We start from the raw sequence: 16,420 nt of genomic DNA, 5'->3' as shown, positions 1-16,420 counted from the left end.
TTTTCCTCTGAAATAATGCTCAGGCTGAAGGTCAGCTTATTCATGTGTGCCTGCAAATAAGAAAAGGACTGACTGAGATGGAATTAACTGAGGTATGACTGATGAAAGGCAAGAAAAAGAAGGATACTCAGGGCACATGCTCCCTTGGAAGGAAGGAAGGAGACGGCTGAGTTGGAAAGTTCCCCATGTGGGATCCAGGTCATTTTAGTGCAGAATATCCTGCTAGTTCTGCTAATTGAACTTGGTGAAGCAGTAGAGACCCTTTGGCTGAATGAAGAGAAAGGAAATGACATTATACTCAGTTCATTATATGAACTGAGACAGTCACAAATAAAGCTTTAAAGCACGACAAGCACAATCCTCCACCTCATGTTTCTCAGGACCCTTCACATATGAATATTAAGCATAGGTTTCACTATTTCTTCATAAGAAAAAGACGAAATTTCTGAAAACCTCTGTTCATAAAATTTAAGGAAAGGGCTTTGTGAATTGTAAAGCTCCACATACAAGTGGTGGATAATACAACTGATTTGTTATTTCTCCCTATTACTATCTGAATGGTTATTTTACTTTGCATTTAATTTGTTGAAGATAGAGAAGCTACCTAAGACTGAAGAAATGTAATGTGGGGGAAAAATGGGTAAAGTGAGAGAGACCTGAGGGAAAACGAAAATAGTAAAGTGAAAATAAAGGTAAGAGGACAGATAATCCCATCTATTCTTATTGTTTAAAGTGTTGTCTATATTGCTAATTTATCAATGTTACTGTTGTCCTAACCTTTCTCAAATTAATTCTTGCCCTTCTTGTCTTCTTTGCTCCTTCCATATTTAGTGAGTTGGACTATGGATCAGGTACTGTGCTTAGCATTGGAAAATGGGATGACAATGAACAGAGTAACATGAGTAGATTTCTGAAAAAGGATGAACTTACTGGAAACAGATATTGTGTATGTATCAAGACTACTGGGAGTTAAGAGACTACTGGGAAACTAAGTAATCTAAGTAAGAGAGAGCCTGGATTAGAGTGGCAGCAGCCCAAAGGAAGAGAAGCAGACATCTGAGAGCTGTTTCAGAGTAGATCAGATAGGAACTGGTAATGACTTCTGACTAGGAGTGGGATGAGGGAGATGAGGGGATGAGGGGGAAAAGGGAAAAAGTATGAACGTTAAAGTCTCTGCCTTGGGATGCTGACCTCATTTACTGACATAGGAAAAGGGAGAAGATGATCAAAGATGGGGGATGAAGCAGGGGAAGCTGACTAACTGAATGTTGGTTCTGTTCATTTTAAGGTGCCTGAAATAGACCCAAAAGGATATAAATGTCTGAACTTAGTCTGGGCTGGTGATATAGATTTGGAATGCACCAACATGCAGATGGTAATCCTGGCATGCGAGTAGATGAGATCATCCAGGGAGATGGCCTATAATGAGAGCCTGTAACATGTCAGGTAGTGTGCTTTAGGTTTTTTTAGTTTATTATATTTAATTTTTACAATAACTCTGGGCAGGGCATTCCCATTTACCACATCAAAACCCTCAATCCCACCTCTTACTCATCCCCTGATGTAGTGTCCAGTTTCATGCACGCTTTAACAGACTTCATGCAAGTACCAATTAGAATGCCCCAGCCTACCTTTAATACCTCTCACTTCTGCCTTAGAGCTTTCTGACCCCACAGCTGGTGCCCAAAGGAATTTTCTCTGCACTCATATTTGTTCAACTTGAAAGTGTGAAAGAGTGAAGGCCTGCGGACCACCTTGGACCAGTGGGGTACACAGACCTAGGTACAACTGCCTTTGTCTTGCCAGTCAACAGTTCTGGGTCTTATTTCATAAGACTACTCCAAAGTGCCTGGGAAGACTAAGACCCAGTATGGGTGGACATCTGGATAACTCATCCCCTCTACTGCCTTTCCTTTCTTCCCTGCTTCCTTCCCAGTCCCGCATTCCTGCTCCCTGGGGTCATATTCACAAATAAGCTATATGCACACTGACTTTCATCTCAGGTTGTGCCTCAAGGGTAACCTCGGCTGAGACCTCTCTCAAGTTGCCATCTTTTTGCTTTCTAGACAATCAAAGGCTCAGTGAAAAATAATGTGCTCAAGGTTGATATAAATGGTAGAGCTGGCATTCAAGTACATCCTCTTCAACACATCACATGGTCTTAGGATACCAAAGTACTTTAAAGGCACATAGTATCCACTCATTGACCTACTTAGGAGCTGGACTACGAAATGCTATTAGGTGGATATAACACAAACAAGTTAGAACTTCAAACACACATTACATTTTTAGATGACACAGAAGGGACTGTTTCACATTAGAGAAAATTCTTGGCTTGTGAGATAGATGAATGCAAACTGTGTTTGTCTTTACTTAGATTCTAAAAATACAGATTTATGAATCAATAACAGAGTGACAAATGCCCCGAATTTCCTGTATATAAAAACATTCATGGAAATCAGTGTATTCTATATCTGTTGCATTTTCCTCTTTCAAACACAAGGCTATGTGGCTTCTTTAAGGTTGCAACAGAAGGACCCATTTAAACCACTACTGCTACAGAATTTTGTTCCCACGCTGCTGTCAGTGAGCCCTAATGGACCAGCACACTCACTTTGCATTTTCCTCTGTCCTGCACAGTTGTTGGTCTATCTCTGACAGTAGTATTAAGATGCCCAATGCAGAAATCAGACCAATATTTTAGAAATAGGAAGCCTTAGAAATCTACAGAAAAGGAAAGCCCCATGGGGGTGGGGAACTATATTGCCACCCCAGTCTGCCTATGTCACAAAGGACTAACAACGTCCTTGGTTCTGCTTCTCAGCCGTATATATTACTCTGGGCTCAATTCTCTAACAATCTCTTTGTAACCTTCAATCCCATTTAGTTCTTTACTTCATCATTTCTCTTCAAATCATCACGATTGCCTTCTTCTCCCAATCAACAATCATATTCAATGACATAGATATTCATAATGATGATTCATTTCACGTTTTGACCTCAGAGTTCTCTGACCTCCTTGACACTACTGATTATCTCTTTGCACATAACGATGGACAGGGCTCTGCTTCTTTGTTCCACAGCTACTAGGTTCTACTGGGCACAGTATTTTTGCCACTTCCTTTATTGACCACAGGACAAAGCAAGATCTTAAACTCCTATCTGTTGCTAAGAACATTCCCCTGTGAAAATAGCTAAGACCTGTAGAGCATTTAACATGTGCCAGGAAATATTCTAAGCACTTTACATCTATTTATACCCCTTTAATCCTGATGAAAATCCCAGAAGATAGGTATTTTCATTATTCTATTACACATAGAATAGACATAGAGAAGTTTAATGACTTGCACAAGGTCACAAAGTAAGAGGAGAAGCCAAGATTTGAAGCCGGGCATCTGGCTCAAGTTGGCTCTTAACTACCATAACCATCACAGCCACTGCTTGGTGGTATAAGGACTAAATAAACTAATAAATAAAGAGTGCAAAAATGTTTCAAATGCCATAAGGCCTATATAAAGTTTTAGCTTCTATTATTAGTATTTACTACTGACATAGGTCTAATTGAATGGAACTTTCACTTTATTCATAGATCTCCAGGCTCTCAAGATCTCCAACCTGACCAGGGATCATCTCATTCATGGATAAAATGGACTTCACCCAGCTTGAACTTCACACATGATTTTGTGCTGGTGTAGTGCCCTCAGATCCTGCTGACCTCTACTCCCACTGCCAGACCATGACTTCAGCTCACTTCTGTCCTCTATTAGAGCAGAGAAGACAGTCATGGCATAGAACAAGTTCTCCTAGGACAAATATACACAAATCTCCTTGCGGCCAGCAGGAGACCTTTTCCCCCTGATTTTACTGCATCTCTAACCTTGAAAAAAACACATCTGTTTGATCATTTTACCACTTCTAACTACCACCCTATTTATTATCTTCTACTCGACTTATTGCCAAAACTCCCCTAACCTCCATTCTTGTCATCCCTCTCTCTCAGTGCACACATATACATTTTCCCAGCTCTTTCATTTTCATCAATGGCACCATCACTGTTCCAATTTCTTGGACCAGAAGTCGTATCTCCTTCCCTCATGCTTATATATAACTAGCTGCTTATTATTAAATTCAAAAACTTTCTTTTTCTCCTTCATCCTCTTCCTCTCTCTAGCCCATATGTGATTTTTCAGTTTATATCTGACTTGCTGTAACAGCCTTCTAGTTGAGCTCTGTGGTTCTAATTTCTACCCATTCACCTTGTAGCTTACATTCAGACTTCTTTCCTAAAACCGTGTGCTTATTACACACTGTAGTGGCTCCTTTTTCCCACCCATATCAAATCTATAATGCACTGCTTAGTTTTATAACCCTGCCTCAGAAAGTTTCCGTTTGTTCATTCTCTTCTTTTTCATTCCTAATCAATGTGAACCTTCTAACTCTAGTCAAGCTAGCCATCACCACTGTTCCAAGAAAGTGCTTACCTCATGGTGCTCCTGAAATATACTTATCCTTTCTCCTTCCTAAATCCTACCCATATTTTTTTTTTTTTTTTTGAGACGGAGTCTCGCTGTGTCGCCCAGGCTGGAGTGCAGTGGCCGGATCTCAGCTCACTGCAAGCTCTGCCTCCCGGGTTTTTACGCCATTCTCCTGCCTCAGCCTCCCGAGTAGCCGGGACTACAGGCGCCCGCCACCTCGCCCGGCTAGTTTTTTTTTTTTTGTATTTTTTAGTAGAGACGGGGTTTCACCGTGTTAGCCAGGATGGTCTCGAACTCCTGACCTCGTGATCCGCCCGTCTCGGCCTCCCAAAGTGCTGGGATTACAGGCTTGAGCCACCGCGCCCGGCCAAATCCTACCCATATTTTAAGACCAAGTTTAAGTCTCATTTCCGGCATTAACAATGGAGTTGTACTACATCTGACTGGACCAGTCTTCTCTGCTGAACACTTACAGTCCTGCTCTACATAACTCAGGACTAGAAACGTTCTTGTAGTGATCACTATTACTTCGTGAGACTATGACAATTCCTTAATGGCAAGAATCACATTTTATACTTCTATCACTCTCTTTCCACCTTGCAAAGGGCAAACGCCCTAATATAATAATTATTCATTATCTATCTGCCTAGAATATAACATAATTTCACTGCATTATTTTATCAACACCAAACTTGAATCTAATTAAATAAATGCATCTACAACAGTCTTCTTATATTGAATGCAGGCCTAATGCAGGTAATTTCTCTACATAACCCAAATGCTACAATTGTGTTTTCTCTAGTGGTTGTCTGCACTTCAGCCATTTTGTTCCTATTACTGCCTATTTTTAAAATAAGAATTCAGTATCTATCTGAGATCATTCTTTTTTTTTTTTTTTTTTTTTTTTGAGATGGAGTCTCGCTCTGTTGCCCAGGCTGGAGTCAGTGGTGAGATCACAGCTCACTGCAACCTCTGCCTCCTGGGTTCAAGCAATTCTCCTGCCTCAGCCTTCTGAGTAGCTGGGATTACAGGAACCCACCACCATGTCTGGCTAATTTTTTTGTATTTTTAGTAGAGATGGGGTTTCACCATACTGGCTAGGCTGGTCTCGAACTCCTCACCTCGTGATCTGCCTGCCTTGGCCTCCCAAAGTGCTGGGATTACAAGTGTGATCTCATTCTTTTCTTGCTTCACCCAAGTGGGTGCCTGGCCCTCATTCTTTTCTTGCTTCACCCAAGTGGGTGAAGTAAGCATGAGCAGTGAACTCTTCCCTCACATATGCCACTGGCGTACCTGTAGAACTCCTCTACAATGGTAGTTTCCTAATCAAAGAAGCCTTCAAATAATCAAATGACGACTCAAGGGGCAACTTTCTATTGAAGAAATATCTTCTTTCAAGGTAATTTCAGGGTAATTTTCTGAAAAGATGTTCAAGAATGAATAAGGACAACCTCAGTTTCAAACTTTGCTACCACATGACCATTTTTTCTTTTTTTGATAAGTTACTTTCATCTCTGTGCATTGTTTTATTGTTTTGATTTTCTCTAAATATTAGTTTGAATATCTGATGAGGGCTGGACACAGTATACGTTTTTAGAAGATAGTACTTTACATGGGAATATTTATGGTACTCATACTCTCCTGAGTCCCCTGCCTAAGAAAATTCTACTTTAAGTATCACTCATTTACCAGCAAGGAAAGAAAAAAAGAGAAATCCCTGGAAAATTCTTGGTTTCCTCTACTGAAACCACAGGGATGTAGGAAGAAATAAAAATCTTTGAAACTGCTTTAACTTTTTTTTTTTTTTAAGTTGAAGTCTGCTTTGTAGTGTGTGTGTGAAAGCAAGATTCTGCAGTCGATGAGTCTTTCCCAGGATGTTTTCTTTTTCTTTCTCTTTTTTTTTTTGGAGAAGATGACATTTCTCCAGATGTTTTTGGGGTAATTATTTTTAAATAAACAAAGGAAAAAATAGTTGAGTGTTTTTTTTCACTCTAAAGCAGGGCAATATAGTATCTTAGAGCGATCCATACACTAATAATCCACATACTAATAATATTATGTTCAGTGTAGCACATGCTGATTCTGATCTTTAGGCTGTGCTGACTGTGGAGGCGCATACTATGTGGCTTGACTCTGCACTATCCATCTTTTCATGGCAGTGTCCCCTTTCATAATTATTCTGTGTCTATGTGAGGCTCAGGATTGCAATCACATGACAAAAGCGCAGGGGACAAAGGACATGTCACTCAGTCAGTTCTTCACAACATGAGATTTTTCAAGAGGAAACAGCCAGACTCTGATACTCAGGCAAGACCTTGCTATCTTTTCCCATCAAAGGTCAGCAGAGGACATGGTTGTTACATCACTACAATTCTTTCTACATGAAGTTTTCCATTTATTTAGATAAGGAGAATGTGATTAGAGAGCTTTCTGAAATTCCCTCTAGATATCAGACATCTGGAATTTCCTTGAGAGATCTGTCCATTAGTTGAATCACTTGTGTACTTAAAAAATGCTCAGTAGTAAGAGATCTTGCACTTAAAATGTAGACCTTTCAACTAAATTCCTACAAGAAAATAAAAATATCACAGTGGCTCAAACATTTGATGAAAAGTGATGTCACCTTTATCCTCTCATTTGTCATCTCAAATGTCACTTAAGTATGGCTCTTAAAGGAGCCTGAAATGCTTGTCCTAACGGATAGTATCTCACTCTCAAACTCAGCCAATGAGCAGTCATCTGATGATGGTACATCTCTAGCATCTGCTTCTAATATTTAAGACTTAAATAGGCATCAAGTATTCTGCTTGCTATTGATGTGTATTATCTTTTACAACTATTATTTCCATTTCATGTATCAGGACATTATGGTATAGAGAAATTAGACAGAGGCCCAGTTCTCCAACACTGTGCTATATAGCTTCCACTAAGACCACAAGCCTCCTTCTCCTGAGCACTTAATAAGTATGCAGGGCTGAGCTAAGCACTTCTCAAATATTATCTTTTCTACTGCAGGGTGAAATGTTACCTTTTTTGAACTAGTTTTAATAGTTTTCTAAGGGAGCTGTTAAGCTGGATGTACATAAACTAAAGTAAAACTCTTGGTAATTATCTAATGAAATAAGATTCTCAACATAAATATGTTTGAACTTCAGGGCTGAAAAATTATACACATAATACTGAACCTGCATTATTTTTTCCATTTCCTTTAAATATAACCAGAGTATGTTATGGGACCTTGACCAATTGCAATTTTGTACCATCAAATTTTGCTGTGGCTTTAACTTAGAAACATACAGTCCTATAATTAAAAGAAAACATTTTCTTGCTTTACTGGGAAAGTCTTACCGCTGTATGTAAGAGTTATTCACACCACGGTGATCTAAATCGTGGCTTAGTGCAGCAATCAGCAATGCAAGTATCTCCAGGTCAGTCAGCTTGTTCTGCATGATCAAAGACATTGGAGGAAAGAACAAATAAAATGTGGTGAAGAACATTATATTACCTCTTTTCAGTAATCTTTTTTTCCCCTCAGTGCTTTACATACATACTTCTCTATAGTCACAAAGGACTAACCCTAGAATCCTATTCTTCAGGGAATCAGTTGTCCTTTGTCATTCACAATGGGATCACCACAAATGTCACTTATGAACAGGAAAAGCTGAAATGCCTCAATAAACTAATAATCTGTCTACCTATAGTAAGTATTGCTAATTCTTAATTATTATGTGAAATAATCATAATAAACTTTAAATAATTGTTTTTTTCTCTTTTAATTCCCTACAGATTCTGTTCACTCTCTGCTATCAGTTGCTGTGTCCTTATGGAATGCAGACAATGTTAATTCAAGCAAAACAATAGAAAGAAAATGATTTGAAATGAAAACTTGGCTTCAAAAAGTTACATAATATACTCCCAAGCTAAATATAGGTTAATTTTTAGTATCTGCCATGAGTATTGTCATTAATACTGTTCCCCTTCATTAGCAAAAAAGACACAACTTAAAATTATCATCAGCTATATTTTCCTAGAACTCTCAGTACTCTAAATAGGTTTTACAACAAACACAAAAATCATCATTTTGTTATTCCTCACAGAGAACAAGGATAGTTTTCAGTGTCGATAATCCTTATGACCTTCCCATACCCCCAAAATAAGTTTACACAATTTCTTACACTGGTTGAGTATCCCTAATCTGAAATCCAAAATGCTTCCAAATCTGAAGGTCTTGGAGCACCAATGAGTCTCAAAGGAAATACTCATTGGAATATTTTGGATTTTCAGATTAGGTACGTTCACCCAGTAAGTATAATGCAAATATTCCAAAGTTTAAAAAAAATCTGAAATCTAAAACACTTCTTGTCCCATTTCAGATAAGGGATACTCAACCTACACGTGTTTGCTAAGGTAGGAAAATCATACTAGTGTATTTAATTTCACCTCACTTCTTTAACAACAATCACTTCTTTTAGATTTAGCCTGTTAAAATGTGCACCCTATGAAAGCAGACACAGAGAATAACATTTTAAGAATTTATTTACAAAAAGAAAAAGGCAGGGAAGCTCTGAATTAAAAACAGTTATATGATGGATGCCTGGAATCACTTACCTGGAATAACTAGTCGATTCCCACTGAAGTTAGAATCTAAGGACAGAGATATGGATAAAATTTGGCCTGGAAAGGAACGAATTACTTGAACGTTTTCTGCATTGATCTTCCTTTTAAACAGTCTCTGGTCAATGTATATGAAACCAAAACCCTTTCTATGAAACAGTACTTAAAAAATTTACTGAGTGCTCCAGAGAAAATGCAGTAGAGACCCCTAACTTAAGCAAGTTCAGGACTTGGGTGGTTTTTGAGGAATTCTACTATGGAGCAGGTTGAATGTGAACAAGAGAAATGTGATACTTTTTCTTACTTTTTCTTAATAAGGTAGTGTTTTCCTCAGAAGGAAATATTTATTTGCCCAAAGACTATGTATGTGCAACATGAAGTTATTTTAAAGGTTTTCTAATATGCCATATATATTATATATGGAAGAAAATTAGCAACTAAGTAGTTTTGCCAGATTAGTCCTCTTTAATTAACAAAATATAACTTACTATGTAAGTTGCAGCAAATATTATTTTAAATAATTATCTGTGCACTTTAAAGTGAACTTGAAAGAATATGCTGTAAATTTTACTACTAAGCAACAAAATATATTAGATATATGAATGGCTCTAAAAAGTACCTGAATTTTGCCTGCTTTTAGAGCAGCAAACATGCATTGAGCTGTATTAAAGGCATGTCTCCAATTATGATAGGCAACATTCTTCCGATAATTCTTCTTAACACTTAAAATCCATCTGCAAAGAACCTTTAGGGAATAAAACATAAGTAGTAACAATAATTGCCAACATCTTCACACATTTACTATGTTACAGGCACTGTACAAAGCATTCACAGTTAGCCTGATACTCCGATTTGGATCATCTTACAGACAAGAAAACTGATACTCAGAGAGGTAACTTGCTGAAGGATACATTGTTCGTTAGGGATGGAGCCAAAATTCAAACTTGAGCAGTTTGACTTCACAGCCTACCATGTTAACCACCATGCTAATTAAATTGATACAAAACACAAGACATCCCTAAGAAAGGTATTTTTGGCAGGATAGGGCACTGACTAGGTGATATATATATATATATATATATAGTCCATGTGTCCATGTGCCATGTCCATGTGTCATCAACTAGGAGAGTCCAAAGAGTCACATAGGTATGAATTCATCATCAGACAGCCATAAAAGCAGCCACTCTCAAGTTCTTGCCATGCTCTCATGTTGTATATCTGTGAAGGTATTTAGTGCAAGGCCCTGGGGGTGGACTAGTAACAAGGTATATAGTACATGTCCAAGGACAAATTGGAGCTACAAGACAATGCCATCATTAGTTCTTTGTCCTTTTAAATTATACTTATTCAGGTAGTTACTGCTAGGTTACAAATAAGTAAATTTTTAAAAAATAATATGTGCCAAATAAAGCCCTGGGGTCCATATAAAAATACTTTGAAAGATGGCCGGGGGGAGGACAGACTTCAGCAAGCCTCAAGAGTTGGGTTTAATTTAACTTCTAAGTGGTGTATTAAATAAAAATCCCCAGAGACTCATGGGCCCTAAACATGGTTTGTGTTAGTATCAGAATCTGCCTCTCTTCAAATCTGAGTGATTTACTATATTTTTGGGGATTTGTAACATAAATCTGTGAGTCTCCCTATATATATCACTGGAGTTGCTTCAAACACAAAGAACATTGCCCTGGGAAATGGAAAAAGTACCAGGGAAAAGAATGTTGCTTTGACAATATTCAACACAATACGATTAGCTACAGAAGTAAGTCAAAAACAAGATTTTTTCATTGTTGGTAGAAACTGCTTATAAAAGACTTGGTGGGAAATCAATGCTTCCGTATCCTCCCTTTTCTTTTCAGGTCATTTTATTCCTGTTCTATTGCTCAGTTCACAGGAAATTCTGATAACAAAGAACCTAATGTCTCCTCACCTTTTCACCCACTGAATTGCCATATTTCAAGTGGAAGATTTCTTTATGCCTAAGATTGAATGTGTTCACCCCAAGCGCACTGCAGCTTCTTCCACCATTTTTTCATTTCTGAATAGAGTCTGTCAGGAAGGTGATGGATTAATCTTACTGGGAGATTAATCTTACTGAGAGACTTTTAAGTAAGATCTAGAAACTCTCTTCTATATGTTTAGAAAATATGTTGTAGAAAATTACTGGTGATTAATTAAAGCAGCAAGAAAAATAAACAGGAAAACCCAGAAATTTAATCTTTGGCTATATCTTTTTACTAATCATAAATGTACAGATATAATTAAATACATAATACCATATATTGTGAAACGATGACCAAAATGACTCTATGAAACATAATTCCTAATGGACTCCTCTATTTTCCTTTTATTAGGACAGACCTAAGAGAATTAGATAACCCAATGGACAAAGTAGTACCTATATTTAAGTAGAGTTTTAGATTCTGTTACCAGGATGTTCTCAACAGCATACAAGAAAATTATGGTCATATCTGGTAAGTTCTCATTGGATATGCTAGACACCATTAAAATTTGTAAGACAGTATTTTGTACAGGACTACTGAGTAGTTATTTGCAGTTTGGATGACTCTAGAGAGCATGTTCAATGTGTTGAATCAGTCTCCAACAATTATGGAAGGTTTCCCGAGTGGTGAACTCAAGATGCCACCAGAGAAAAAGAAGAAACAGAAAACAGCTTAGCTCCTGCTTCAAGACACTCAATCAGTAGTGAAAATAACAAAATTGCATATATAAAGGAAATAAATAAATAAACATAAAATTGAGAGCAAGTTTATATACTGCCAAATAGCAATTGAAGCAGCATGAAGTCAAGCCTAGGGTTCTCTTACAAACAGATATTCTTGAGTCAGGCTCTGCAGAAGAGAAATGTTTGTTGTGGCAGAGAGTGGAACAGACATTATTCAGGGAGGATTAAGATGTAAAAGATGGAAAGTGAAAATAAGCACAAAACATACAGATTTGCTCGAGTAGAACGAAGAATCTGTTTCAGAGATCAGCAAGAGGCAATGGTTACAATCATTATAGGAGAATGACTAAAGATTTAGAAGCCATGCAGAGAACATGAAGATCTGTCTTTCAATATGAAATATTTTTAGTCACAACAGCTTCATGATTTTAACATCCTCTCTAGCATTAACATTTTAATTTCAGCATCCTAAAATTATACTGACAATAATATATGAAAGAAACAAAACAGAAGAGGCACTAAGGAAGGAAGGCCAGCCAGAATGATTGCAATGTTCAAGCTGATGTTGGCAAGAATTAGAATAATAGTTATTCAACCAGAAAAGGTAGGATGATGAATCAGACACTAAAAGGAAATATTTTCCTCATGGATAAAAACCCAACAAGTGGTAAGAATAAAGATTTCTATAGAAACTTTAAGTGATTATCTTCATTACCCAACCCTCAAATGCTATCTAAAGGCCAATGAAGAAATAAATCAACTTATATGAATTTTGTTTAAAAGTACAAGAATCACATTCCTCTGCTCTGGCCAAGTCCTTTCAACAGAATCATTATTAGTTTCAAGAATGGGAGTACTCAGGAATGGAAAGGGATTTGAGACACTATATAGGTTTATAAAGTCCTGTAACTAGCAAGAAGCAGAAGTGAGATTCACATAGAACTTCTGGCTCCAAATGAGATCTTCATCTCATCAATAGATACGGCTTTAAAAAATGAGCCTTATGACTTACTATTGAGAAATTCGATGAGTGATGTAACCAGTCAAACTTGGCCTAAGAATAGGATAACTGACATGGACTCTACACCTGTTTGTTAAACAGAATATTATAGATAAGTACACATATACACATGCATACAATTAGATAATCACAGATGCATGCATAATTCTCATAAAACTCTCGTGGGGAGAATAATACCATTACCCCTAATAAGAGATGAGGAAACTGAGAATATGAGTGATTAATTGCCCAAGGAAAAAAGAGCTAACCAGTAGCAGAGCTATGACTCAAAAATCCATGATCTTTCTACTCTACCACGGTGTCTCAATTTCTTCATTTGTAAAATGGGGATAACAATAACCCCAGTAACAGCCTTTCTAGAGAACTTGTTGAAATAATTAAACGACATGATATCCCTTAATCAACACACTCTAACAAGAGTAAAATATTATTAGGTAAGAGTCTATAGACAACTGTTCTCTATTTTCACCTAAGAAAGAGCAACATACACTTTGGTTAAATTCAGGAAGAACCAGATTTGGGCCTCCAGTAATACCATAAATGACAATGTATTAATCACTCTTAGTTTTCATTTCTGTGAGTCCTTTGAGAGCAGGGACAATTCATCACTGAACTGTGCACCTGGCACAGTCCTGCGTATACAGTATATGTTAACAAATTTTTGTTGTATGAATTAATACAGTGCTAAATAGTGGATGCCTTCGAGATATTTAAATTTTCAGATAGGAAATCTATACAAGGAGACTAGACAGTCAACTGATGAGAAAAAGTAATCTTTAAAGGCAAGATTACTGAATTCTTTTTTTCAAATAGTCTTTTCTGCTACCTCTTATTCTTTGTTGTTATATATTATAATACATAGCCATTATGAAACAACAGAATTCCCTGGTATCTTCAAACTGATATTAGAAGATATTTATTTAAGTTTTGCTATTATTTGAGAAGTGAATAAGGTAAGCAACAGAGGCTAAAATCAGTTTTCGTCTTCATCCATATGGGTGACCCTGTTCCAACTAAAAGCGTGGCCTCATATCAGGCCTCTTTATTTCCTCCTTCGTTTTCAAAGGAGTTCACTCTGCTTTGGTCCTTCCCTGTACACTATTGTTATAACCACTGCAATGAGATCATGCTACTTCTCTGCATAAAATTCCTGTGACTCACCATTGTTTTCAGGGTAAAATCCAAATTCATCTGTACGGCTTACAAGGTTCTGTATGATTTGCTTCTCACCTTCTTCCATTGCTTCTCTTGCCATTCTTACCCCCTCAACAGTACTCCTGGCCCCCACCCCCAATCTCTCTGGTCATGCCTTTGCATATCCTGTTCCCATTTTTAGGAACACTCTCCCTTAGTCTTCACCCTGATACTTGATACACACTAGGAGCCCATTAAATGTGTTTTTAATAATGATAATTTTTCATTAAAAGTCTCGGGTATATATTAAGTGACAGTATATTAATCACTAAAATGTAAAAATCCCTATTCCATATTTGCATTCAAAATCAATTTTCTATCTTACATACACACATACACAGACTTTCCCAAAGGATGTCGCTGCATTCCTACCTCATGTTTCATCTGGAAGTTCTGCACAAGGTTGAGGTCAGTAAACATCCTAATTGTACACAGTGCTGTTTCCAGATCAGACAGCTCAAAGTCACTGAAGCTAAAGTCAGTAATTTTAAGGGTCTGGGCAGATGGCACCACAGCAGCCTTAGGTAAGGAGAGAAGGAAAAAAATAATGCTGTTAATTAAAGCAGTAGTGATTCATAAAATTTTCTTGTTTTGCTGCAGAGAAATAGCGTATTGTGGCTTTTTTTTTTCTTTTTAATGAAAGACACTAGAAACCTTTTTGTACAGTGGCAACTCCACTCCCTGCATTTTTAAAACTGAGCCACATAAGAGTAACTAATATGGTTCAAGGTAGGCTAAGTGGAGAAAAGGGAGTTGTCACCCTTAGACTGTACCTAGAAGGGTGAGCAGCACTAAGAATTCTAGTGATCTGGCTCCTATATACCTCCCCAGTCTTATTCACTCTAAAGAAATTTATAATTTATTGAGTAAATATTCTGGAACCATCCCAGTGCTCTGGGCTGCAAATCAACTGGTAAGAAGGGTAATGATAATGTTCTAAGGATTTTATGGTTAGTTCTCGGGACAACCTTATGAAGTGGACACTCTAGCTCCATTTTTCAAGTACAGGAACTTAAGCACAAAGAGGTTAATTTTCTTGCCCGTGGCAGCCCAGCTAGTTAAGGAACGAGGAGGCCAGGCCTCCAGTCCAGGAAAGCTATCCTGGGCTCAGACTAGCAGAATTTGTCTCCCACCATACTTGCCTCACACAAGCCTGATCATAAGAATCACCTGGGTGCCTATTAAAAAACATTGATTTGGACCAAGGACCCCTGGCTCCCTCTGACTGAGCAGAGCGCACAGGCTCCTCTCCTAGATGTCTTGCTGGGCCCTGTGGGATGGGAATTTAAAGGAACACCCGCTCCTCCGCCCTTGGACCATTTACCCTGTCAGCACTTTGTTAACTGTTTTAGTTAGATCAGGCTGAGATTAACTGGACCAACAGAGGCCTTTACGTGGTTTGAAGTAGAGGGAAGAAAAATTAAGAAATTTCATCCAGGTTCTCAAACCCCTTAAGTTTCCTGTGAGTGTCTGAGAGAGAACTACTTGGCTTTTGGGAAGTCAAAAGGTCAAAATAATAAAATCTTATGGAGCAATCTAAAGTAGATTTCCCTACAAATCTAAAGGCACTTGCACATTCTCGTTTTTATTCTGGACTTTAGATTTCACTTACATATACCAGACTTGTTTAAACTTTCCATGAATGTCACCCTCTTCATTCAAACTAAGTCTTTTTTCCCAAGTCCAAAACTGACCAGAAAATACGCATTCTGTTAAGTCAATTCCATAGGCTAATGTGTGGGCCAAAATAAGGGAAGAGAGAAGGATTTAAAATGTTTAGATAAAGGACTTAGTTGTTTATACCAGCCTCCAACATCAGAGATGGAGCGGTAACTCAAGTTTGGGAAGTGTGGAGGTGGGAACAAGCCCACCTTTTAACTCAAAGCAGATAACAGCTGCTTTCCTTAAAATACAGTGCAATGGACAGGAGAACAGATGTTTTTTTCCTTAGGGCATCATTATTCTTACAGCAGGAAGTTTTCTTTCTTTCCTTCCACAAAGAACATTCTAAAAGCTACAGGATAGAAGCCAGCACAGCTTGTGCCTCTTTCCATTATCTACTGTAATTCCTAATCTCTCTCTACTAAGATAAAAGAATCTTTTCTTTTGCTTGTTTGGTCACACCACACTACAACTCAAACATTCTGAGCTGACCCAGTGGGGACACGCAAACATTTTCCATAAGAGCCTTGTAGTCAGTGATACACAGGTTCAGAATTCTGGGATCGATTATTAACAAGCCATGAGAAGTCAGAAATCCTTTCAAGCTCTTGTACTATGCTTCTTTGACCATCACAAGAAAATTCAACTTTCTGTTGAACTTAGAAAGGCTTGGGATAAAGGTGATTTTTAAGTAAAACATAATTACCTATTATTTTTACTTATCACATTGTAGGATAAAATATTATACATTTTACTAATAGCAGGAAGTAA

General features: G+C 37.7%; 1 protein-coding gene across 3 annotated transcripts in view; it reads right to left on the bottom strand.

Annotated features, from left to right (window-relative positions):
- Window positions 1-16,420, bottom strand: part of PDE5A (phosphodiesterase 5A) — a 125,625-nt gene that overhangs the window by 13,663 nt on the left and 95,542 nt on the right. For all 3 annotated transcript variants that reach the window (XM_050792344.1, XM_050792346.1, XM_050792345.1), the window contains exons 12-14: window positions 14,360-14,506; window positions 9,709-9,834; window positions 7,824-7,918 (exon numbers count right to left, since the gene is read on the bottom strand). In XM_050792344.1, the coding sequence (XP_050648301.1) occupies window positions 7,824-7,918; window positions 9,709-9,834; window positions 14,360-14,506 (368 nt within the window). The remainder of the gene's footprint in view (window positions 1-7,823; window positions 7,919-9,708; window positions 9,835-14,359; window positions 14,507-16,420) is intronic.

This window comes from Macaca thibetana, chromosome 5 (assembly GCF_024542745.1).
Source record: "Macaca thibetana thibetana isolate TM-01 chromosome 5, ASM2454274v1, whole genome shotgun sequence".
In the NCBI taxonomy this organism is placed as follows: Eukaryota; Metazoa; Chordata; class Mammalia; order Primates; family Cercopithecidae; genus Macaca; species Macaca thibetana.
Note: the sequence above shows the minus strand (reverse complement) of the source record. Positions and strands in the feature narration are given on the sequence as shown.